The sequence below is a fragment of the Myxine glutinosa genome, chromosome 3 (assembly GCF_964187855.1).
Source record: "Myxine glutinosa chromosome 3, kmMyxGlut1.1, whole genome shotgun sequence".
Taxonomy (NCBI): Eukaryota; Metazoa; Chordata; class Myxini; order Myxiniformes; family Myxinidae; genus Myxine; species Myxine glutinosa.
In genome coordinates, this window is record NC_136263.1 from 39,488,446 (window position 1) to 39,515,399 (window position 26,954).

At 41.4% G+C, this 26,954-nt stretch overlaps 1 protein-coding gene across 3 annotated transcripts in view; it reads left to right on the plus strand.

Annotated features, from left to right (window-relative positions):
* Window positions 1–26,954, plus strand: part of LOC137423652 (LIM domain-binding protein 2) — a 517,204-nt gene that overhangs the window by 190,385 nt on the left and 299,865 nt on the right. For all 3 annotated transcript variants that reach the window (XM_078773918.1, XM_078773915.1, XM_078773917.1), the window contains exon 2: window positions 6,662–6,776. In XM_078773918.1, coding sequence (XP_078630044.1) covers window positions 6,739–6,776 — 38 coding nt within the window. In that variant the 5' untranslated portion in view covers window positions 6,662–6,738. The remainder of the gene's footprint in view (window positions 1–6,661; window positions 6,777–26,954) is intronic.

Sequence of the window (26,954 nt, forward strand, 5' to 3'; positions counted from 1 at the left end):
CCCTGGATGCAGATACCTAATAGCCATGAGAGCCTGGATGCAGATACCTAATAGCCATGAGAGCCTGGATGCAGATACCTAATAGCCATGAGAGCCTGGATGCAGATACCTAATAGCCATGAGAGCCTGGATGCAGATACCTAATAGCCACGAGAGACTGGATGCAGATACCTTATAGCCATGAGAGACTGTATGCAGATACCTAATAGCGATGAGAGACTGGATGCAGATACCTAATAGCCATGAGACCCTGGATGCAGATACCTAATAGCCATGAGAGCCTGGATGCATCTATCTATAATTCCAGTAATCTCTGTACGTTTGTACGTTTGTACGTTTGTCTGTCTGTGACCGCTGTTTCTCGACAACCACGGGTCCGATATACTTTTCACTTGCCAGGTATATTGCTGGGGACCCGAGGATGTGCCTTTTCAAGGTTTCATATTAATCGGACAATTACTTACCGAGCTATGTCCAAAAAACGATTCAACCAATCAGAGAGCAGCGAACGATCGCGTGTGCCGGCGTTGCGAATGGACCAAACCATTCCATGTAAATAGAGGGGGGGGTTCTGTGGTCGTTGCGAATGGACGAAACCATTTCATGTAAATAGAGGGGGGGGATTGTCACTGTACTCGCAAGCCGTTCGCCGTTCGCTTTGGCGTTGCGAATGGACCAAACCATTTCATGTAAATAGAGGGGGGGGATATAATTTTAGATAGATATATAGTACGGGCATATATATAGTACGGGCATGCCCTAGTATACCTAATAGCTATGAGAGACTGATAAGGTGTTTGAATGCAGTTCGCTGATATGGAAATACCTAATGGAAGGAAATACCTAATAATTCCCGAGTTAGCTAATATGGAAGGAAATACCTAATATCTATGAGGAACTGGAAGCAGATACCTAATATCTATGAGACTGGATTGGACAAAGACAGGTGACTTGACTGAAAGACAGGTGAAAAGTGGAGCAAATAAAAGAATATTCCAGAGTAAAAAGCTTAAACAGAGATACTCTACTGGAATGTGTGCATATAAAGAGTAACTGTTTGGTTGATGAATGCATGTGACCATGTTATGCCTAGTCATGAAGTTTGGCGTCTAGAAATAGAGCAAACAAGTTCAGCAGAACAGCCCATTTTGCCCCTCTGTGCCATGCCCCGCGTGCAGGCTTCACCCATGCTCAGCGACACTCTTGATATGCATTCGATGAGAATTTAGCATAACGCGGAATCCATGTGCATCAGTCATCAACAACGAGTCAAAAAAGGGAGGCACATTTGAGAATCGAATTAGAATTCGAGCTATTTTTGTTGCTATGAGTTAAGAGGCATGGGGATAGGACCTCTCAGCGCAGAGACATGCGAATACGCCTGTTAGTACGGAGGCAATGGGAGATGCTCGTCAAAAGAAAGACAAGACGATGGGCTCTGTCATCGTGAAGGCATGGAGCTGGCTTGGCCCTGTCAGCACAAAGGCACATAAATGGGCTTTGATAGCAGAAAGGTTTGTGGAGGGGTAATGTCACCACGACCGGTACGTGTATAGCGGGGACCTATCGGCATTAAGACGCAACGACGGACCCTGTCAGCAAAGGCACAAGGATGAGCTTTTTAGCGCAGACACATGCACAATGCCTGTCAATCCTGAGGCCAATGGACGGCCGAAGTAGCACAATAACAAGGAGACGGGTCTTGTCAACAAAGACACATATAAATGAAACTTGTCAACACAAAGGCACAGGGATGGCCTTGCTGTGCCTGGCCTAAAAGCCTTCTCGTAGGTTTCACAGCAGCAGTCTTTTGCTTGGAAATATTTGTGTTGTCAGCTCCAGAAGGACTTCATCGGCCTAATGACATAACAGCTCAAACAATTTAGGGGTTTGTTTACAAAATGGAATATGATGAAGTCAAACAGCTGTTGTCATATACATAAGAATCTTGTCAAAAAATTCGCAAATAACCATGACTTGCTACTAATTACGAGAAAAATGCGTCGGCACATTGCTTTGCCAAGATGTCTACTTGAGCTACTGGTGGAATGTTGCATCCACATTCCACAAAGTCCCAGCAGCGCTTCTTTGGAACTAAGACGTGAAACATTCTGGATGTGGTCGCTCACCGCGGTCTCTCGGCATTCATTTTATGTGATCAATTTTGAGTCCTCGGTTCCCTGGACACCTCACTTTGAGAAGTAGGCATTTCCCAAGGAGAGGGTAGCATCTGCTTGCCTGGATCTTTGGGGTCGTAGGGGCAAAAGGATGGATCTTTCACAGTTTATAGTGGCCTTCGACTGATGCTCTCTGTCCAAGGCCTTGTTGATAGAAAATTAGAAATTTTGAAGGTTGTCAAAAGGGGAAAAATTGACTCCAAATTCTAATGGGGGTGAGGGGGGACAAGATGGATAAGTAGGGGAGTTGAGCATGCACTTCCCTTTGAGAAGTAGGGATTTTCCCAGGAAGGGTAGCTTCTGCTTGCCTGGTTCTTTGGGGTCGTAGGGGAAAAAGGATGGATCTTTCACAGTTTATATTGGCCTTCGACTGATGCTCTCTGTCCAAGGCCTTGTTGATAGCAAATTAAAAATTTTGCAGGTTGCCAAAAGGGGTAAAATGAACTCCAAATTCTAAAGGGAAAAACAAGCTGGATAAGTAGGGGAGTTGAGCATGCGCTTCCCTTTGAGAAGTAGGGATTTTCCCAGGGAGGGTAGCTTCTGCTTGCCTGGTTCTTTGGGGTCGTAGGGGCAAAAGGATAAATCTTTCAAAGTTGTTGGTTGCACTCGACTGACGATCTCTGGCCAAGGCCTTGTTGATAGCAAATTAAAATTTTTGCAGGTTGCCAAAAGGGGCAAAATGAACTCCAAATTCTAAAGGAGAAAACAAGCTGCATAAGTGGGGGATAAGTAGGGTTGTTGAGCATGCCTGCATCCTACGTTATTAGAACAGTACGTTGTGCAATCGGACAGGTTTTGTTTTGTGTACAGGGGAGGGCCTCCTGCCATTGATTCTCCAGCGTCCTGCCAGGCACTTATGAAATTCTTCAACTGCATTGCTGGCAGGAACGTATTTCACTCTTTACTGCTGTCTCCAGCGCCCCCGCTCATCAATAACTCTCCTGAGCGAATAAAAGTGATTAATACATCATTAAACTAGCTTTGACTCCCTTGCAGTTGTTAGCTGGAGAATAAAATGCACTACCGAATTGAAAATATCGAAGAAATTGGATCTCATGATCTGATCTCCCTCGAAGGCTCACTAAGTAAAGCCTCTTGGGGTCGCCGATGTGGTTATAGACCGGTAAAGGTTTTATCTTTCAAACAGTCGCCTGATATTCGGCCGGGATTAAATTATATATCCAACGCACCGGTCGTGTCATTGCTGAAGCATGGCCCTGTCGTTGATGCAGTGCCCCTGCATATTAAGCCAGGAACTTGCAATTTGACCTGCCTAATGGCGATAACTATCGCCTTTTCTTATTGGCGACTGTCCATCCTACTGTGATGTGGTGACCTCCACCTTGGGTTATGATGGGAATTTAGAATTTGAATGACCTCTTCTTTTCGAAAGCTAATGCCAGATGTTTAACACACACAAGTGCGTGCCAACAGAAGAGAATTAACATTCTTCTCCAGAAAATGTCCTGGTATGATGAAACTGCCAGTGAGTATGACAATGATGCACAACAACCAATAACACTGATGATGGCCATTACTGTAATATATACAGTCATGTGAAAAAGTAAGTACACCCCGTGTAAAGTTTTGACTTTTTCAACATATTTCAACATACAGCTATTTGATCTTCATTTCAACAATATTAATAGATAAAGGTGATATAATATAACAAATATCATGAAACATTTACATTTTGTAGTCCATTGTATAATTTAAATAAACATAAATGCAAATTTCGCATGTGGAAAAAGTAAGTACACCTTGGGTCTAATAGGTGGTATTGCCCCCTTTGGCAGAAACAACCTCAAATAGGCGTTTCTTATAACTGTCTACCAGTCTCTGACATTGACTGGGATAAATTTTTGCCCACTCCTCAATACAGAATTCTTTCAGCTGTGCGATGTTTGAGGGGTTTCTTGCATGCACAGCTCGTTTCAAATCCCCCCACAACACCTCGATGGGATTTAGATCCGGGCTTTGACTTGGCCATTCCAGAATGCTCCATTTCTTTCTTTTCAGCCATTCCTTGGTGGATTTACTGGTATGTTTAAGGTCATTGTCATGTTGCAAGGTCCACCAGCGGTTGAGCTTCAACTTTCCGACAGAAGGCCTCACATTATTCTCAAGCACCCTCTGGTACAATGAAGAATTCATAGTGGATTATATGATGGTGAGCTGCCCAGGCCCTGATGCAGCAAAGCTGCCCCAAACCATAATATTTCCACCACCATGCTTTACAGTTGGTATCAGGTTCTTGTGGTCAAATACTGTCTTTGGTTTTCGCCAAACATGTCTTCTGGTACTGTGGCCAAATAGCTCTACCTTTGACTCATCTGTCCAGAGAACATTGTTCCAGAAGTGCTGGTCTTTGCCTCGGTGTTCATTGGCAAACTATAGTCTTGCCCTGATGTTCTTTCTGGACAGCAAAGGTTTCCTCCTGGCACACCTCCCATGTAGATCAAATTTGTGCAGCCTCTTTCTAATCGTAGACTCGTGCACTTTGACATCAACAGTGGCAAGAGCTACCTGTAGGTCCCGTGATGACATTCTGGGGTTCTTTGAGTCTTCTTTCAGCATCTTGCGGTCTGCTCTCGGGCTGAACTTGCTGGGGCGGCCTGGCCTGAACAAGTTGGCAGTTGTTTGGAATCTTCTCCACTTGCAGATGATCTTCCGGACAGTCGAATGATTGATTTCAAATTGTTTGGAGATCTTTTTAAATCCCTTCCCAGACTCGAAGGCATCTATAACCTTCTTTCTGAAGGCCTCAGAGAGCTCTTTTGATCTAGGCATGGTGACGCCGCACACTTCAACAACAAAGAGCAAACCAAACTAAATGTCTGAGGTTTAAATAAGACAGGTTCCTCCAAGATCCTCTAACGATGTTCTAATCATTTGCACCTGAGCTGGTGCACCTGATTCTAATTTTAGGTATTTGAAGTAGTGATAAATGTAGGGGTGTACTTACTTTTTCCACATGCTAAATTTGAATTTATGTTTATTTAAATTATACAATGGACTACAAAACGTAAATGTTTTATGATATTTGTTATATTATATCACCTTTATCTATCAATATTGTTGAAATGAAGATCAAATAGCTGAATGTTGAAATATGTTGAAAAAGTCAAAACTTTACATGGGGTGTACTTATTTTTTCACGTGACTGTATATATATATATATATATACATATATACGAGAAAGACTTGGCTAAAGATGGTGGAAGAAGAAATGCGGGCAAGGGGGTTAACAAGGGGAGATGCAGAAAATAGGGCAAAATGGAGAAGATTGTCATGGGGCCCACAAGGCTAACCCCCGCTCTAGCAGGGAAAATGGCCTTAAAATGCCTGTTGTTGTATATACATAAACATATATACATATACATATACCAATACTTATACATATATATATATATATATATATATATATATACGTATATGTACATGTACACATTGTACATATACCTATACATATACATATACCTATACATATACCTATACATATACATGTATACATCCTGATTAATTTTGCTTGTGTAGGTTTTATTCTGTTGGCTATTCATGAGAGTGAGTGCAGTTCTCTCGTGTATACTAGCTTGGGTACTTTAAATATCGCATGATACCTCACATAAGAGCGAGCTGCTAGAACTCTCATCAAATTCCAATTCCTCCTTTTGGGTTAAGCATAGGGATTGACATCTTACCTCCCTTACAACTCTTCCTAATCTTTAACTGATTAATTAGTCCCATGAGGCTAATATGGGATAAGCTTTAAGAAGATCATTTGATTGAGTTGCTGCCTTCTGCATAATCATTAATTACAGGTTTATAAGTGTTTTGATCACTTCATTCTGTGGAAGGATTAGTCAATACACGAAAACGGAAAAGCCATGAAATCCGTTAAAACGACAACACAACAAACAAAACATGTTTTCTTGGCAAAACAAACTCTGACAAATGAAGTCACAAAGGTCTTGTCTGTGTAAAAGTCTGGGTCATCCCCACATTGGAAGTTTACGGACTTCCTGATATCATGATGGAAATATGTACAAAAGCACCAGTCACCCTTTATGTGCGCATATCATGCTGCACACATGTAAAACCTTTAGATATACAGCACATTACTGTATTCATCTTATGTATTATTAGACCTTTGTACATGTTTGTAAAGGAAATTCTCATGAAATTGTGTTTTTTGTTTGTGCGTCCAATTGGCTCGAAATGGGAGGGAAAACATTGTTGTCCGAGGCAGTAAATTTTGGCTCCTCTTGACCCATCATCCCCCACTAGTCTTTCTGAGCATAAAATGGTCCCTCAAACATAATCAATCGTATTAATGAAGGTTCGACACGACTGCGAGGCCTTTCTGCTTGTATTAGACCAACACACTTTCGAGCCCCTGCTGTCCGGCTGCTCGACCGTTCGCGCCCCCGAGGCCCGTGTGGCGAGAGCCCAGTCGGCCATTAATCGTGTCTCTCTCCCCGCAGGTGCCTCCCCTCCGGTTCCTGGACTGCTGCAGGCCTCCCCGGAGCCCCTCTCTCAGCCGTCGGTTCCACCCCAGGCGATGCTCTCTCGAGATCCCGGATTCCCACAGCGACACGGGTAATCCACCGTAGCACACCTTATTACCCTGTATGCTAATGTCGGCACACACACCAAGCACCAATTGTATTTCACTTCCATTTCCTATTTTGGAAAATGCAAACCGCTCGCCTCTGTCGTATTCACAGCCGATATTCGAAATGCAAGGTTTTGGGTGAAGGTGAAGCGGCCATTTTTATATGGGTGTACGGCACGCAATCTGATGTAACCACTCGTGTTCCTCATTAGGTGACGACAGGTGATAGATGCCTTCTTTTTGGCATTGTGTTAGCAGCAGCAGGGGCTTTGTGCGTTTCCTATCTGTGACCACAGAATCTTTCTCTTAAGGCCATTCATACCTAGAGGCCATTGTCAACATGGAATCAGCTGGGAAGTTTCTCCTTTTCTTCCTAGACTACTATCAAAGCCCATGGAAGAGCACAAGAAAAAGGATTACAAACGTAACAATGGCGGAAGTTTAATATGTATGAGGGAAGTTCAGTGTTGGGCTCTGAAAGCATCGTTATTGGTAAATGCAAGATGGCGGCCAACTGTAACCACAGCCTGTGCTGTGGTTCATTGAGGCATCAAGTTGATTATGAAGGAGAACATCAGACCAGCTGAAATGCTGTCTGCACAATTTGGTGATGCATGAATTTCATGTAGTTGTAGGTTTAAATGGTGCAAGAGCTTTAACCCTTGGATGCAGTGATTGGGCCTCGGAGGCCCACAAGGTTTTTTTGTTGTTGTTGCAAAAACTATGCTGTACAATTTTTTTTTTGGAATGAGCCTCATTTTCACCGACTTTCATGTTGTTACACAAAATTCAGAGACATAAAAAAAAAATTCATTCAGGCTCGTGGGAAAATCTTCATTCTTCACTTATAACCTGAAAATCTGACACGAATGCAGACCTGGGGCCTTCGAGGCCCCACATAAATGTTGTTGTACTACTATGTTATATCATTATTTTATTGATATGAGCCTCATTATATGCTCCTATAACTTGGTTACAAATAATTCAGTGACAAAAATATGTAAATTAAAAAACTTAACACGAATACATTCTTTGGGCCTCCGAGGCCCAATGGCTGCATAGGTGTAGGATTTTTGACAGTTGTGGACATATATATTCTAAATAAAAGGATTAGTGAATCATATTTTTCGAACAAATACTCCTCCATGAGCATCGACTTGGATTGAAAAAGGATATGAAAGAAAATAAAATTTAAAAAAATAAAATAAACATTACAAGAATACATCCGTTGGGCCTCCGAGGCCCAATGGCTGCGTTTATGTAGGATTTTTGACACCTTTATCTAAGAGTTAAAATGGCCACAACTTGCTGAGCCATCTTGAGTATCCTCACGTGCCGCCAGCTTGTGTCACTCGAGCAAACACTGAACGCGTTAAACAGGTAATGTTCCAACGTCTCCACAACACAATACGTGAAAATGCACAAGAGTTGGCCATCATTGCAGGAAGTGTGGAAACCATCATTCATCTCATGTGAAATTCAAAAGGATGTGTGCCAGGTGCTACCAAACGACCTCACATTTGATCAAAAGGCAACTCGTGTGGCCCATGAAACAGCGCTCCTGGAGCGATACCGGAGGGAGGGAGATTATTTCTGGCAGAAGATTGACATGTGATGAGTTCTGGGTCCATCATTTCACGTGAGATTCAAAGCGAGCCCTCGTGGAGTGGCAGCATTCTTGCTTCTCACTACCCACAGAAATAATTAAAGAAATGTTCAGCCATCTCAGACAAGTTCCTCAATTGTGGAACTTACTGCCTCGTAAAATTCGAAAAGCTTGATCATAAATTACAGTTTACAAATATCTCCTGCAATCACGTCTTATTTACAGTTATTTTTTCTGAATTTATATTTTTCTTACCTCTTCCTTTTTTGTAGATAAAGCGCTTTAGGATATTGCTTCGAAACAGAAAGCCCTATTTAAAAAAATTATTGATTGATTCATTGATCAGCCAGCAATGCTATGGCAGTCGTGTTTTCGAACCTTAATGGTTTAATTGATGTGGAATTTATTTAACTGGGAAGACTTTCATGCACAGCAGTGCAGTAAATACGAAAGTGACTTTTTGCACAATGAAGTTCTCAAGACCAGCAATACGCAGATGACGGGTATGTTTGCTGTCTCAGGGCATAACTTTACTGCATTAATAATGCTCGTACTCGCATAGAAAATGTGGCCACTACTACTCTTGTGGAGATTATGGAAATTTTGAAGTCACTTCTCATGCAGTCCAGACTTGTCGTCTTGCACGGTTTTCATCTCTTTAGTCCACTCAAAGTACACCTCAGGTGGCATTTCCCTAGTCACAAACATGGGGGGGGGGGGGGGGAATAGGACAAAATAGGGGAAAAAACACATATGGAAATATTTTTTCCTATTTTTTTTGCATATAAAAATATATTTTAAATACTGGGTTTTAAAAAAAAAAAAAAGGAGAAAAATATATTTTAAATAGCCAGGTTTGGAACAAAAAATAGGAAAAAAAGGAGAAATATATATTTTAAATAGCCAGGTTTGGGACAAAAATAGTGACAAAATAGCAACGAAATCGGTGGAAATAAATTAAGTTCAGGAAAATAGTGAAGAAATAGCAACCAATTGTGAGAAAAAAAACAAAGTATAGAAAAAATAGTAAAAAAAGAGCACTGCAACCATCAAAGTCTGCAAAATAGTAATAAAATAGGAAAGGATAATCTATTTTTATGCTGTTTTTTTAGATAAAAATAGTTTTTAAATAACTCTGAAATACCAAAAATATAAAATAGGCAAAAAATAAGGGAAAATATTTTTTTAAACAGCGAGTTTTGGAACAAAAAACTAGGAAAAAATATTTGAAATAGCCAGTTTTGGAACAACAAAATCAGAAAAAAATAGGAAAAATATTTTAAATATCCAGTTTTGGAAAAAACAACTATGAAACAAATAGGGGAAAAAAAATTAAACAGCAAATTTTGGAACAAGAAAACTAGGAAACAAACAGGAAAAAATATTTTTAATAGCCAGTTGTGGAACAAAAACACTAGGAAAAAAATAGGAAAATAATATTTTAAACAGCCAGTTTTGGAACAAAAAAAATTTGGAAAAATAGGAAAATAATATTTTAATAATGAGTTTAGGAAAAAAAAAAGGAGAAAAATATATTTTAAATGGCCAGTTTTTGAACAAAAATAGTGCAAATATAGAAACTAATTTGGTGTAAATAGCAAAGTTATGGAAAATACTGAAAAAATAGCAACAAAATTTGAGAAAAAAAACAAAATATAGAAAAAACAGTGAAAAATTAGCATAGCAACCATCAAAGCCCACAAAATAGTAAAAATAAGAAAGGATAAACTATTTTTAATGCTATTTTTGGAGAAAATCGTTTTAAAATAGTGCCGAAATACAAAAAATAATAGAAGAAAAATAGGCAAAGAATAGGGGAAAATATATATTTGTTGCTTGCTGCAAATCGACTAGGGTTCGTTTACAAATAACGAAGATGTCAAAGCATATGTCTTGAAATTGTTCTGCACCTGTCCCAAATTATTTTATGCAGATGGCTTCAAGGCACTACGAGATCAATGGGATAATTGTGTGTACCTGTAGCGGTGGAATACCTTGCGATATATAGGTTTCATCATCCTCCCTGTTCTTTTCAGTCTTCTATAAGAAAATGTCCACGACATCCTTGAACAATTCGTATTAATGACATAATGGTATTTAGTAAACAGGAAAACACGAGAAGTAGAAAGAAACCATGTTAGGGAGGAAAGTCGATGGCCGATTTAAAATGCCAATGAGCTGATACTTTGAAGGATTAGATGTGGGGCTGCAGAGAAAGGAAAAGTAGGATCGAATGGACATTTGGAGGCAACATCAATTGTATGTGTGCATTGTCTTTGAAGTCTTTGAAGAGTAGGATTAAAACACAGATGCCGTGAATTCTGAGTCAGTTGGATTTCACCTGTTGTTGGTACCTGCACACAAAACTATGTTGACAGATGCCCGCACCTGCCACTGTGATGCGTACAGAGACCGAGTCCAAGCGACGATGCATCTACACAGCTCCCAAATTCCATCCATCCCAATGCAATTGCATCAACTTGAGGATGCAATTACATTTATAACTGTGCAAGAAATCCTTTGATTATGGTGTTGCAAATGCAGGTGCACTGCGGTTATTTAGTAGTAGTGGGGGACGCAAATTTTCCATGCATCCTTGTTCTGGCATGGAGGAATTCCAGGCCGTCTCATGGAGGCAAGGCGTACTGTTTATGATGCACACAAACTAACAGTTGCTGGTCACCTCAAACCAAATCGGACTACGGTGGATCCTGACCATCTCAGCCCAACGTTAACTAATCTCGGTCTACGACGACCCAAGTCATGGCCAACATGCTGATAACCTCAGCCCATGATCATTTTGGACCAAACTTAACAAGATGATTATTCACTGATCTTGGCGGAAAAGTTGTTTGGGCTGCGATGCGCTCATTGGCCAAAGTGACTAAACACTTCTCAAGTATTCAACGTCCTATTGAGAGCGTTTATCCAATGGAGATGCAATATGCCGCAATGTTGATGGAACTTACGTGCAACTGTCTTTGTTTGCAGCATTTGGACAAACACAATCCTTGCATTCCCTTTTGGCGAATAGGAGTGGACTTGCCAGACTGTATTAAAAACTAAGATTGGTCTCCGTTAAAAACACCCACCTTTGTGAGAATGACGAATTCATGACAAACTATCCTATTTTAAGGATCAGATAACCTTACCACAATTTTTAGTTGAGATCTAGCAATACAAGGAAAGTTATACATAGGAGAAGGTCATTTGGCCCATCATGCCTGTTGGCATAAAATTGCTAAACTTTTATTTAAAGCTACCATGGTATCATTAACAGCCACGTCCGAGGTGCATATGAGATAGCCGGCTTTGCATTCCCATGTGAAACACTTGTGCTCAAGGATGCAGTGCCCCTTGCCGGTGTCGCAAAATAAATCCGCCCCCGTATAAACTCTCCCCCCAGCGGATACGTTTCTCGCCCCCATCAGAATAGAATCGCCCCCCATTCTCGTTTGCGGATATATAAATATACATGTGGAAATATTGGTTTACAAGAGGGGACGTGATAAAAGTACTACTAATATTGTTTGGGGAATTGAATGAGTGCGGACTTACACATTTTCTCAATCTTTTTAAGACATACTTGAACACTTGATATAGTAATTATATTGATAGATTTTTATTGGTTTATTTTTATTTTGGTTATGGTTTTATGGTTTTTATGGTTTTATGGTTATTTTATGGTTATTTTTATGGTTATTTTTATGGTTATTTATGGTTTTTTTTGGTTATTTTATGTTATTTTATGTTATTATGGTTTTATTTTTATTGGTTTACACCAATATTCAGTTGCTCTAGTTGTAGATTAATTGTAAAAGAACTCTTCCATAATCACCAAGAGCCATACAATAATTGTTACACGTTTTTCCAAGTTTGAATATCTGCTGAAACATGTACATATATATTATGAGGGGGTGATTTTGTCACGGGGGAGAGTCTATTTCGTGACAGGGTGGCGAATCTATTTCGAGGGGGGCGAGTTTATACCGGTACAGATTCGCCGGGGGGAGAGTTTATACAGGGGCGGATTTATTTTGCGACACCGGCACTATATCGGAATAGCCTTTCTATGTTGAATCCGATTTCGTCGGTGATCGAAGAGACAGAGCAATGGTGAGCACACTCCCATTGAGCTCAATGTCACCCCAGATAATTTGGTCATTTCTTCTCTTTGGTGGCATCACTTCTCTGCTTGATGCTCGGCATTTAAAAGGATAGCACGAGGACAAACAACCATAAGTTGGCCATGCTAGCAAAGGCTTTGATGGGACAAATGGTCTCCTTCCTGCATTGAAATTCCATGTAAGGGAACATTTATTGTACACCTATCCTTTCCTATTCCATCTCCAGGCGCTGCATGACGTCATCGCTGGGCACCGAAGGGGGCCCGGCGATGGCGCGCGCTGAAAGGGAGTACTCAGTTTTCACTCCGGTTTCTTTCTCGTTTGTTTGTTTGCTTGTTTGTTTTCATGTTTGTTTGTTTGTTTGTTTGTCCGGGCGATATCTCAGCCATCCTTTGAGCTAGGAATCTGAAATTTGGGTGCACTAGTGAGCACGTGCTTTGCCAAAAACGGCATTTTATTTTTCTATTAATCAATTAATTGATTAATTACTTAATTATTATTGATTTATTAAGTACTTATTTATTTTTTCTCATCTGTGTAATATCTCAGGCACCGTTTGAGCTAGAAAGCTGATATTTGGACATGACAGTGACCAACTGATTTGGCTGTAAAAGGTATTTTGGCTTTCTTGATTTGTTGATTAATCAATTATTCGATTAATTATTTAATTATTCAATTTACTATTAAATTTTTTTTAAAGTTACAGATTCGGATGAAACAGTGTTGTTTTTGGTATGCTTTTAGCCAATTGATTAATTATTTATTTATTTTACGATTATTTCTTTATTTATTTTAATTTATTTCTCATCTGGGCAATATCAAGCACCTTTTGAGCTGTAAAGCTGATATTTGGACATGACAATGACCAAGTGATTTGGCTATAAAGAGTATTTTTGATTTATTGATTAATCAATTAATCGATTAATTATTTATAGATTAATCAATTCATTATTTTTTTTTCTCGATTAATTAATTATTTAATTACTTTTCAAAAAGTTACAGCTTCGGATGAAACACTGGTGGTTTCGGTATGCTATTAGTCAATTGGTTAACAAATTAATTATTTTGTGATTATTATTTATTTATTTTAATTGCGCAGTTAATCAGACAATTATTGTACACCTCTCCCTCTCAATACCATCTATATTTGCTGCACGGCGGCATCGCCAGGTGCTGGAGGCTCCCTGGCAATGCCACGCGCTGAAGGATATGTTATTTATTTATTTGGTATGGGGGTGGTGTACTTCAAATGTATCTGTACTTGTTATTACTGTTATTATTATATATATTATAATAACATATGCTGTATATATAAATCCAGAATTTTTTTTGGATTCCATGAAAAAAGAATTTTTGAGTCATCATTTTGCAAACAACTGTTAGCGTTCACCCCCAAAGGTACTCTTTATCTTCCTTCTTGTTCATCACAATTTCTTTGAAATAGGTGTGTATATAATGTGGAATTTTTTGCAGATTTACCTTTTTTCATTCACTGGCAATTTGAAAATATCCATCCATACCTTGACACCTTGCCATTTCAGTTGTGGCATCAGTCCGACAGGATAATGCAGAGTAGACTCACCTTTGAGCTGTCTAACCTGGGATCGATTTCTGACCGACTGTAAACTAATGAATTGATAGTTCGCAGGCAGAGTATACGTTGCACCGCAAAGTGCACTATTCCTTGGATGGACACTAATCTTGGATCCAGTGTGCTACCATTAGTGGTGTGTTTTGGGATGAGTCGCGAGTTATCGCAGGTGCTCTGACCAAATCCCAAATTCCTGCCATAACTTACAGGGGCCACTGCTGCACACCTGTGGCAGATCCCATAATTGATTTTATTTGTCCAATGTGCATTACAAAGACGAAGGAACCGTTGCTGATTAATTGATAAGGCGTCAAACACTACTTGACACACAAACGTTAGGAACTAATAATTTATAATACAAACAATTATCCTTGCAGTGAAACTGATTTGATAGCAAGCACCAGGTACACACAGATGATGGGGTATCAGTTGAAGACCATCCTCTGCACGAACAGAGCAAAATAACAAGGTGCTCATTTCAAACAAACTATCACAACGAAGAACACAAGCACCTGCATAAAGTTTGGGTCTGCAAGGGAGTGTGTCATGGTGCATCTATTTACAAACACACGATGGTTGAGTTTTGAACCCCCATTCCCACTTCCCTCTGCCTCCCACTCCTTCCCCTACTCCCACTGCCATGTGTGCTATTTGTATGCTGGCCATCTTGTTACCCCTGCTATAAAATAACATTCTGTGTGATGTGTGACAAGTAGGATGACTATGACGGACACAAGTGAGTGCTGTGTGGGACAGAGTATAATAATAAGCACACACGAGCATGAAAGGTCACACACAAATGGAACAATGGTGGTTGCTCTTTTTATGTGTGGCTGCTCGTAAGGCTGTGCTCGGTAATGTGTCTTGTCAATTTTGTTCATGTCCTTGTGTTGTGTTATCAATAAAAACAGGAACACATACACAGCATTACATTGCCCGACAGGACGGTGCAGAATTAGTGCGCATTACTTCGAGATGCCCCAGTTCGTGGGTTCGATTCCTGACTATAAACGGTCGGGTTGCTTGTTTCTGGCAGGGTCTTCCACCACTAAGTCTGCCATCACTCCAATAAACGTGGATGTTAAAGATCACACAATGTTTTTTTGACAGGGAGTGTGTTTGCAAGTTATCACTAGTTTCGTGAACAAATTGCAAAAAAACAAGAAAAAGAGCAATCAGAGATTGCAAACCCTCGCCAGGATGAATTTTCAGTGGTTTTTAAGGCATTGTGTTAAAACTAATATGGCGGCCGAACCACCTGACCGATGACATCATTAATTTTTTTTCTCCACTAATTTATTCCTAGATTATTCTCAAGAAATTTCATCTTGATCGGATGACGTTTTGTACTTGTCAAATTATGACGTCATAATGGAGGCACCTATGACATCACCATTCACAGATGTTATTCCATATGGAGAGTTCTTTACAATGAGCCATGTCTCCATTTTTTCTATTCAGCGCTTTCGGAGATATAGAGGTGCAAATTTTTGGGGTTTTTCCAAGATGGCGGCCGAACCACGTAAAGGATGACGTCATAATTATCATTAAAAAATTCTACAGGTGGAGTTGCACCTATGGTGAAAATTTCCTGTCAATCGAACCAATGTTTGCAGAGAAAGTCATATTTATTCTGTGCGGACAAACAAACAAACAGACAATCAGACAATCAGACAAACAGACAAACAGACAAACGGACTCAAATGCAATACCCTCTCCTCTGGCGATGGTAATTACTATATCATAAAAATATCCACCTCTTAACTGTTATGGGGCTATGAATCCAGTGTCACACTAGCACTTGCTGTATGACCAAACCAGTATCCCAGTATATATATACGTATTATTGGATCTGGATCCCGATTTTCACCAGAATTGAATCATTCAGTCCGTTTCAGACATCAAAATCCACTCCAAGCTTCATCTGAATCCGTCCATAAGTTTTTGAGTTATCCTGCAGTCATACAGAGACAGACAGACAGTGGTGAAGACATTAATTACCTCCATCCACCTTCGTTGGTGGAAGTAACAAACAAGAAAGATGTCGTGCATATAGTACGATACTTGTGATGTCCAAATAAACAATATGCTTCCATGTTTTGATTGGTGAACCAATTCAGTGACCCAATATGCAAATTCTGTTCAAACTAGCAGAGGGTGGGTAATGAGCAATCTACACACACACACACACACACACACACACACACACAAAGGGTGGGTGAAGATTGCTCATCACTTACTGAAAAAGGTATCGTCTGTTTATTGCAAGAGGATTGTAGATGTTTCTGTGGTGAGCATCTAAAGGGGTCTAATGGGTTTAAGGTGTCTAAGTGGTGTAAGGGTGTCAAGAGGTCTAAAGGGTCTAACTCTAAGTGTTTCCAAGGGGTCTATAGGGCTTTATAAGGTCCTCAAATGTTGGTCCTATCTTATTTTTGGCCCCATCTCTCCATGGTGAAGAATCACTTTTTAAAATATGTATCCGGATCTAGATCTTCACCAAAATGGAATCAATTCATCCGTGTCACAAACCCAACTTGTCCACCAAATTTAGTCTGAATCCATCCATAACTTGAGTGATCCATCCATAACAAATCAAGTGATTCCTGACCGTTGAGAGATAGGTCAAAAACGAGATATAGCAAGATGTGTTAAAATGTTGTGGACTGATTCGGACGAAACTTGGTGGATGTGTTGGGTGTTGGACAAGAAACGAAGAGTCGAGAGAAGGCAGAAGGACCAACCCAGAAGCTTGAGCTAAGCAGGAACCAACCAGGAGCAAGAACAAGCAAAGTATGCAGGCTTGTATGAAGTCTAAACTGGGCGTGTTGGACCACCCACGGCACGTGCCCATTGGCTGACGTGGCCATCAGCGAATGAGCAATGGCCCACGCTGATTGGTGGAGCAAGGTGGAGAATTTCCACAACACGCATGATCCGATTTCCTTGAGCATGGTGGATGTCCAAATATGATGGTGCCTCTGTCCTGTCTCGTGTCTTCGTGCTGACCCACAATTGTGCTTGTGAGCTGTGCTGATTGGGTATAACCTCAAGAAGAAAGGCCATATATGGAGAGATTACAACGCCGGAAGTTCAAGAATGCAGGGAGGTGGTAAACACGGGGCGACTACATTTTTCTCGACACGAACGCAACACATTTTATTTAATTACACCGATTACATTACGCTTATTTATTTTAACATGCACGTTTAAATAACTATTCAAATCTATCCCCTCAAAAAAAAGAAGTGAAAAAATAGCAAATAAATCAGTGGAAAAATATTAAGTTCAAGAAAATAGTGAAAAATAGCAACCAATTGTGAGAAAAGAAAGGCTAACCTATTTTTATGCTATGTTTTGGAGAAAGGTAGGTTTTAAATCACGCTGAAATACCAAAAATGGAATAAAAATAGCAACCAATTGTGAGAAAAGAAAGGCTAACCTATTTTTATGCTATGTTTTGGAGAAAGGTAGGTTTTAAATCACGCTGAAATACCAAAAATGGAATAAAAACAGCAAATAAATCAGTGGAAAAATATTCAGTTCAGGAAAATAGTGAAAAATAGCAACCAATTGTGAGAAAAGAAAGGCTAACCTATTTTTATGCTATGTTTTGGAGAAAGGTAGGTTTTAAATCACGCTGAAATACCAAAAATGGAATAAAAACAGCAAATAAATCAGTGGAAAAATATTCAGTTCAGGAAAATAGTGAAAAATAGCAGCCAATTGTGAGAAAAGAAAGGCTAACCTATTTTTATGCTATATTTTGGAGAAAAGTAGGTTTTAAATCACGCTGCAATACCAAAAGTACAACAAAAATAGCCAAAAAATAGGGGGACAAATATATTTTTGCATGCTGCAAATCGACTGGGGCAGGCATGTGCAGGGACAAAAATGGCTGGAGTGGCATGACCCTACCTGGCTCGCCTGCTGGTGGAGTGGCTCGATGGGGGTGTACGAACCTCTGCACTAATACTTTGGGACTCAATGGATCTCCACAAAATCCATTTGCCATACTCTTCTTCTTTCCAGGAAGAAGGGAAGCATTTCTACTCTAACCTAGTGTTACAGTCTGTGACCTTTCTTTTCTCTCTAATGCGGCTTCTTCCACTTCCCCCGCCCCCTTCCACCCCTGAGTTAGACCAAGATGTTCGGTTCGGCCCACGGTTATAAAGCCTATGATTGGCTGTGGGGGCAGAGGAGGGACGAGGAAGTTGATGCAGAGGAGGGGAGTGTGACCATTTTGGGAGGAGGCGGAGAGTGTGACCATTTTGGGAGGAGGCGGAGAGTGTGACCATTTTGGGAGGAGGCGGAGAGTGTGACCATTTTGGGAGGAGGCCGAGAGTGTGACCATTTTGGGAGGAGGCGGAGAGTGTGACCATTTTGGGAGGAGTTGGAGTGTGTGACCATTTTGGGAGGAGGCAGAGAGTGTGACCATTTTGGGAGGAGGCGAAGAGTGACCATTTTGGGAGGAGGCAGAGAGTATGACCATTTTGGGAGGAGGCAGAGTGTGGCCATTTTGGGACAAGGTGGAGTGCCTTTGCGTGTGTTGTAGAGTTTCCAGTTGCAATCTTTCAGTTCAAAGGTTGCCTTTGATCGAACTCTTGCTGCCGTACCTCTGCATTGGGGCCTACTGTTGGTGCCTGCATTGGGGCCTACTGCTGGGCCTGCATTGGGGCCTACTGTTGGGCCTGCCGTGGGGTCTATTGTGGGGCCTGCCTTGAATGCTGTGCTTATTTGAACTCTCGCTGCGGCTCCTCCAGTTCGGATCCCCGACCTGGCCTTGAGTTGATACGGGAGGATACAGTACCGCTCACATCCTCCTCGTCTGGGTCTCTCCTCTTCTGACATCTTCAGGACCACCAGACTGTAGGTCCTCTATTGGGACTGACCGGATTCCGAGGGGTTCCCTCAGGTCGCCCCGGTCCTTTACAAGAGCAGCACCCCCCAGTCCTGGCTGCCTACTCCTTCCCCCTTGTGCTGGCCTAATCCGGTTTTTCCCTCTCTTCTTCCTTCTTCGTTTCCTCTTTCTTTATGTATAGGAATAGACTTTGATTGTTATAACCTATAAATAAAGCCGGTTTGATTGAATGCTTGGCTTGGTGTGCTTCAGGCCGTAACACCTCTAGTACTTCAAAAACATTTTATTTTATTTTACTTTTAAACCCCCCTCTATTGTGGTCCCTAAAGACCTATTTTATCCACTGCTATGTGTGCTGGTGCCAACCTTGAATTTGGGCCTGGCCTTCAAACTTGCTTCCCTCTGCTCCAGCAAAATCTCGTGGCATGACCGTGTGGGTCCCCTCCATAGGAGCACCCACAATGCAATGCAGCACCCCTGAGCTCCACAATGCAGCACCCCTGAGCATTGAACACTCCACATTTAAATTACATCCACACTTTCTCATTCTTTCCTTCATCCGTCCCTAATCTCGTTGGGACAAGGGAAGGGAAGGGAGAAGGAGAAGGGTAATCTAACCAAAGTCACTGAGATAATAATAGGTTTGTTCATCTGTCTGTGTGTATCATTCTGTTCCACCCATTGGTTGGACAGCTGGCCTGATCTCACCCACAACTTCAACCTGAAAATCATATGGCCATCCATGTTGGTGGCAAAGACATCTTCGGAGCTGTCATATTCACAATCGCCATGCCTTCCCTATAAGTTTTCCTTTCAGTGTAAAACAACCAAAGCGACTGCTAAAAGGATCAGGAAATATCGAAAGGTTGGAGCCGATAAGTATCATGGGCCTTGTGAAGATCACAGTTCATATAGGCCTTAGCGATCGAGGCAGCGGTACATTGCCTGTACACTGGCCAAATAACTATGTGGCATTCTCTGAAGCAGGCCGCTTTTACCACATAGGTTACGCAGATCCTTTCTATTATTTCCGAATATTTTCTCTTAAACAACTCGACCAGGGGCCATAAAACCCATGTCACTAATAAAGGTATTTGTCCGAAGACGTCTGGGAATCACGCGACATTCCGAAAGAACACATCCGTCATTATTTACATTTGACAATGTGTATACTGTATATGCATCAGGAAGAAGATATTTGGTTTTTTGTTCGTTTATTGGCACAATTAGGCTGCTCATGGTCACTTGAGAGTTGAAATTCCATGGGGTTTCCGCATATCTCACGGGATTGTGAGTTGAACAGGTGACCATGATGGGCCACAACATATAGGAGCTGTTTTGATCGTAGTTTCTGTGAATTCGGTGATGGCATGATAGGGGAGGGGAAAGCGTCAAATATTCCACTGTTTCAATGTGGCAATGAAGAAATATATAGTGATCGATGTGGGAATGCCCGATTGTTTTTATTCGTGGGAGGAGGGGAGGACAGAGTTGGGGTTGGGAGGATGGGAGGAAAGAGCAAGGATGGGACAGCAGCGTTGGGAGGGGGAGGTTGAGGTTTGGTAGGGGGAAGGGAATTGAGCAGTTGTGATGGGGAAGGATGGGGTGAGGATGGGGTTTCAAGGCTTGGAGTTGGGAGGGGATTGATGACTTAGGGTTGGGGGTTGGGGGTGAGGACTTGGGGTTGGGAGGCAGAGGTTCAGGACTTGGAGGGGGAGCAGATGTGGGGGTGGATGACCTGGGTTGTTGAGGGGGAGAGTTGGGGACTTGAAGTCCCATTTTACATTGTGTGGATGTTCTGCGGTCTTTGTTCGTCAAATTATAATACAATTGTCCATGTAAAATTTGAGCTTAAAAATTCCAATTTTCCTTTTCCGCAATTTCAGAACCAATTAAGAATGTCTTACATCCCATATAGTTCTATGGTCTCACCCATCTGCCTTCACTACTCTCAGTCTCGGTGCCCTATCCCATTGGCTATGTATCTCTCTATGTTATACATGCTATCTGGCCTTGCTCCTCCTGCTCTCACATACCTCTTCCATCACCAAGCGACCCCAGGTCACAAACATTCCTCTAGAAATCCTCATCTGCTCACCAACCACCCCTCACCAAAGTACAGGCTGCTTATACCCACCTACATGCATTCGTCCCCTTATTCTCCCAATATCGTGGACTAGTCTCCCTGTGTCCACCATCTTGGCCTCCTCACTTGTCTTTCAAATGCATTGTCCATAATTATTTCATGCACTCACCCGTTCGTTCGCATCCATGATCTCTAATTTCCATACGCTCATTCTTTCCTATTCTGTTCTTCTCCAGGCCATTGTTACTCTTTTTTGGTGTCATTCCAGTCTTTCCTTCTTTGTGTGTCCACCTCCCCTCTACACCTTGGTAGCTTGTGAACCTCCTGCCTTTTGTCATTCGACCAGGTATCGAAAGCTTCATATTCAGAAAAAAATAGGTTGGAGAACTACATCCTTGGTCTTCTTCGTCTTATCCATCCTTGGTCTTCTTCATCTTATCCATCCTTGGTCTTCTTCATCTTATCCATGCTTGGTGTTTTTCGTCTTATCCATCCTTGGTCTTCTTCGTCTTATCCATGCTTGGTGTTTTTCGTCTTATCCATCCTTGGTCTTCTTCGTCTTATCCATGCTTGGTGTTCTTTGTCTTATCCATCCTTGGTCTTCTTCGTCTTATCCATGCTTGGTCTTCTTCGTCTTATCCATGCTTGGTGTTTTTCGTCTTATCCACCCTTGGTCTTCTTCGTCTTATCCATGATTGGTGTTTTTCGTCTTATCCATCATTGGTCTTCTTCGTCTTATCCATGATTGGTGTTTTTCATCTTATCCATCATTGGTCTTCTTCGTCTTATCCATGATTGGTGTTTCTCGTCTTATCCATCCTTGGTCTTCTTCGTCTTATCCATCCTTGGTCTTCTTGGTCTTATCCATCCTTGGTCTTCTTCGTCTTATCCATCCTTGGTCTTCTTCGTCGTATCCATCCTTGGTCTTCTTTATCTTATCCATCCTTGGTCTTCTTCCTCTTATCCATCCTTGGTCTTCTTCCTCTTATCCATCCTTGGTCTTCTTCATCTTATCCATCCTTGGTCTTCTTCGTCTTATCCATCCTTGGTCTTCTTCGTCTTATCCATCCTTGGTCTTCTTCATCTTATCCATCCTTGGTCTTCTTCGTCTTATACATCCTTGGTCTTCTTCATCTTATCCATCCTTGGTCTTCTTCGTCTTATCCATCCTCGGTCTTCTTCGTCTTATCCATGCTTGGTGTTTTTCGATGCAGATATTCCTCTTTAAACGCTGATTCCCTGAATTAAGTAATTCCATTTTTGTTGCAGCTTTTTTATTTGAGTGGAAAAGTGTTTCCCAATATTTAACGAGATTACCAGTTGCCTTTCTATAAAACGTAAATTCTGTCTATCTCTGAAAAAATTTCAATTGTACAGCAAAGGCAGAAGATCATTTTGCACCATATATTCCTGAGTACCCCTCCACCCGCAGCACCGCACTCCAACATCCCTCCGCAGCACACCCTGCGAGATTCTCTCCTCTGCAGACATTGCATAAATTGAAATGTAAATTGTGTGGATGCAGTGGAACCACCCGATGTAACTCTCAATTAGCAAGGGTCGTCATCCTTGGCAGGTTGCTGGCCACACTTATTCCACCTTGAATCACCCAAACCTCATGCACTGCGGATCTCTGGCTGAGCATAAAGCATGGCCGCCCCCACGGTGTGTGTGTGTGTGTGTGTGTGTGTATCGTCTCCAATCGCCATTTGTACCTAACGGGCGCAAATTATGCCTTGGGACCTGGAACCGCTTTCACTCGGGCACGTTTTTGTATTCAAAGCCCATCACGTGTCGTGGATTTGTAACGAATCGTTCCAGTGAAAATGAACTTGCGATTACAGTTGGAAAATGTTGGATTTGCATATGATGCTGAGTTTGGAATAATTTCACCATTTGCATAGGAATGTTATTTATTTATTTATTTTTATTTTGGAAAATTAGACCTGCAATATTCCACAACGTCTTTCTCCATTTTCTCAATGCCTTTCAAACCTAGTTTGTAGTTTATCTCCAAATTACCTTTTGCACTCCGGTGAACAATAGGTTTATTACAGTTCCCTGTGGAAGCTGTGGCTGTCAGAAGGTGTTTCCATTCGGATGGCTGTTACCGTAATAGCAGCTTAATCATTGGGGTAAAAATTCACAAATACACCGACTTCTTATATACTACAGCACATAATTGAGTCGACTTTCTAGAACGTACACACACACACACACACACACACACACACACACACACACACACAAACACAGGGTCATATACATACACATACACAAATATACACACACACACACACACAAAGACGCACACACACACAAACACAGGGTCATATACATACACACACACACACACACACACAAACACAGGGTCATATACATACACATACACAAATATATATACACACACATACACATACACACACAGACACTCACAAAACAGACACACACACTCATACACATACACACACACACACACACACACGCAAAGACACACACACACACACACACACACACACACACACACACACACACACAGAAAGACTCATACACACACACCCGCACGCATACACACACAAACACACCCACACAAAGACACAAAGACACACACACACACACACACACACACACACACACACACACACACAGACACATACACACACACACGCACACATACACACACAAACACACACACACACATGAAATGAAATTGTACAGTCGACCATGTATTGGAGGCTCTCATTCCCATTCTCTCTCCTCTGGTCCCCTCTTCATCTTAACACCACAAATGTTCAGCGACAATAACGCGCCATGACTGGGTGTGTCGATCCATGTACCAGACAAGGGCGTCCACCGACGAGGTACCCTTAGGCAGGCGGCAGCATCATACACACCGAGGCTTTGTTTTTCCGCGGTGCCGCTTAATGACAGGTTGTTTTTTTCCTTCCAAACTGAGACCCTTTATCATCATCAGCACCTCTCACCAGCCCAAACTCGTCCCCCCAGAATGGCGCTATTGATGGTTGTCGGTGACAACGCAGAAGTCCTGCCTAGATTGTCGCAGGTGCCACGTACAATGTCTCCTCTGTAGATGCTCACGTGGCACGACCAGCTGGTACAAGACAGCCGGACGGGATCCTGCACCCCGCTTAACCAAGATGTCTACTGCTTACTCCTCAACCCCGTAACCCAGTCGACAGTCGCATGCTTTGTCTTATAACTATCTATCTCCTCGATTTGCCTGAATCTGACTATTCCCACTACTACAACTTCCCAAAAACATCTCCATTAAGCATTCGCCACAATGTCCTGTCGGTCTTTTCACCCTTCTTTAGTAAATGCCTTAAGTACAACCCATGTGACCTAACTTCATTGTTCCTTTTTTGAAAAAAGCTGAAAACTCTAGTTAACCACTCGAATGTACGAGTTAACTACTACGTCATTAGCCCGTCCCCTGCACAGCAGAAGATGGAGTTTTGTAACCACTTCTGTGTCTGTCTGTCTGTCTGTCCAGGCCATAACTTTTTTACCATTTGAGTTTTGTCATCAAATTTTCAACAAACCTTTATTATACACAAAGAATTAAGTTAAGCACCCCCCCGGTTTTTTTACAACCTCGCACATTACAAGTTTGTTGTCGTCAAAACAGTGTAATATACCCATGATATTGCTATATTTTCTGGAGAAGTGATATTATGGTCACATAAAAACATAACAATCATGCCGTTTTCAATATTTTATTCTGAATAATTTAAGGTGAAATTTTTTGGGAATTTTAGGCATATTTTCACCTCAATTTAAGTATGGAGCTATAGGTCCATCACGGACAGTATGGATGACGTTTATGTTTTCTAACGTACAGTCATTGTTCTGAGAAGACCTCTAGCGATCTTTGCGTCAATAACGTGTGTAGGACCCACGTGATCGGATCACTGACTCAACCCTACGTCTCATAGACCCTGTAAGCCGTCGTATGCGTTGCTGTGGCAGGTTGTTCCATTCCCGATGTAATGCACGTTCCAATTCATCCAGATTGGCTATTGGAGGGACCATCTTCGCAATTTGTCGTCCCAACATGTCCCAAACGTGCTCGAGGGGGTTCAACCTGCCACAGCAACGCATACGACGGCTTACAGGGTCTATGAGACGTAGGGTTGAGTCAGTGATCCGATCACGTGGGTCCTACACACGTTATTGACGCAAAGATCGCTAGAGGTCTTCTCAGAACAATGACTGTACGTTAGAAAACATAAACGTCATCCACACTGTCCGTGATGGACCTATAGCTCCATACTTAAATTGAGGTGAAAATATGCCTAAAATTCCCAAAAAATTTCACCTTAAATTATTCAGAATAAAATATTGAAAACGGCATGATTGTTATGTTTTTATGTGACCATAATATCACTTCTCCAGAAAATATAGCAATATCATGGGTATATTACACTGTTTTGACGACAACAAACTTGTAATGTGCGAGGTTGTAAAAAAACGGGGGGGGGGGTGCTTAACTTAATTCTTTGTGTATATAAGAACTAGCAACGGTACCCGCCCTACGGGTGGGGCTTCAATTTGGAGGCCCAAATGAAAAGGCTAAATATCAGAAATTGAAGGCTTTTTGTCTTTTAAACGATTTATATAAACATCCGTTAAATCTCGATCGGTGCAACCGTTTGTGCAGCACCCGGGAAAATAACGTCATGTGGGAGCAAGTATCAGCAGGATGTGGCAGTGTGGGAGTCGACGTTTCTGATCCTCCTTCATGCCGAAGTAGCCCACCACTTCTCCAAGCATTCCGCTCTTCAGATCCACCGTGACAGATTTAAGATTGATACTGAAGACGCGTGCAGTTAGTCCTCCCGATGTCGTATGTACTCCCGATACGTGTTTCCTTCATTGTAAAAACTTCCAAAATCAACAGTTAAAAGGATTTTGAGCCGATAGCTGTTACGGCCTTGGTAAGATCGATGGAGACAGCGATCTGTTAGCGTATTCACCGCCCAAATAGCTATGTGGAATTCTCTCATGTAGAGATTAAACTAATCATGTTCACAATCGCTATGTCGTATGTACTCCCGATACGTGTTTCCTTCTGTTGAAATGGGTTAGAATTCTCTCAAGCAGGGATTCAACCCGTGTCCTTATAAAAGGTCTTTGTCCAAGGTCACCGAGTTCGATCGGTGCAGCTGTGCAGTGATCGGTGCAACCGTTTGTGCGGCACCCAGGAAAACAACATCGTCACAATGAGGACAATGAACGTTATGCGAACGCGAATGTTATGCGGGAGTCCAAACCTGAGAATGCTGGAGACCAAAGCTGAAATTGGGAAAACTAAATAGCCTATTTTACTCCTGGAGATCCCAGGATTACCCACCCAAAATATCGTTGAGATTGGTTCAGCAGTTTTTACGGTACCTTCGAACAGACAGACAGACGGACGAACATTTGGTGAATTATAGTAAGATATGGAGAAGGAAAATTAATTATTTGGTCCAAAGGTTAAAGGTCATCATCACCTAAAATAATCAATTTTCATCCAATTGACCTGAAATTAAAATTTACCATTTGAGTTTTGTCATTAAATCTTCAACAAAGCTTTATTATGATAATATGGAGAAGGAAAATTAATAATTTGGTCAAAGGTCATCGTAACATGAAATCATCAATTTTCATCCAATTGACCTGAAATTTAAATTTACTATTTGAGTTTTGTCATCAAATTTTCAACAAAGCTTTATTACGAGATTATAGAGAAGGAAAATTAATTATTTGGTCCAAAGGTTAAAGGTCATCATCACCTAAAATAATCAATTTTCATCCAATTGACCTGAAATTTAAATTTACCATTTGAGTTTGGTCATTAGATCTTCAACAAAGCTTTATTATGAGAATAT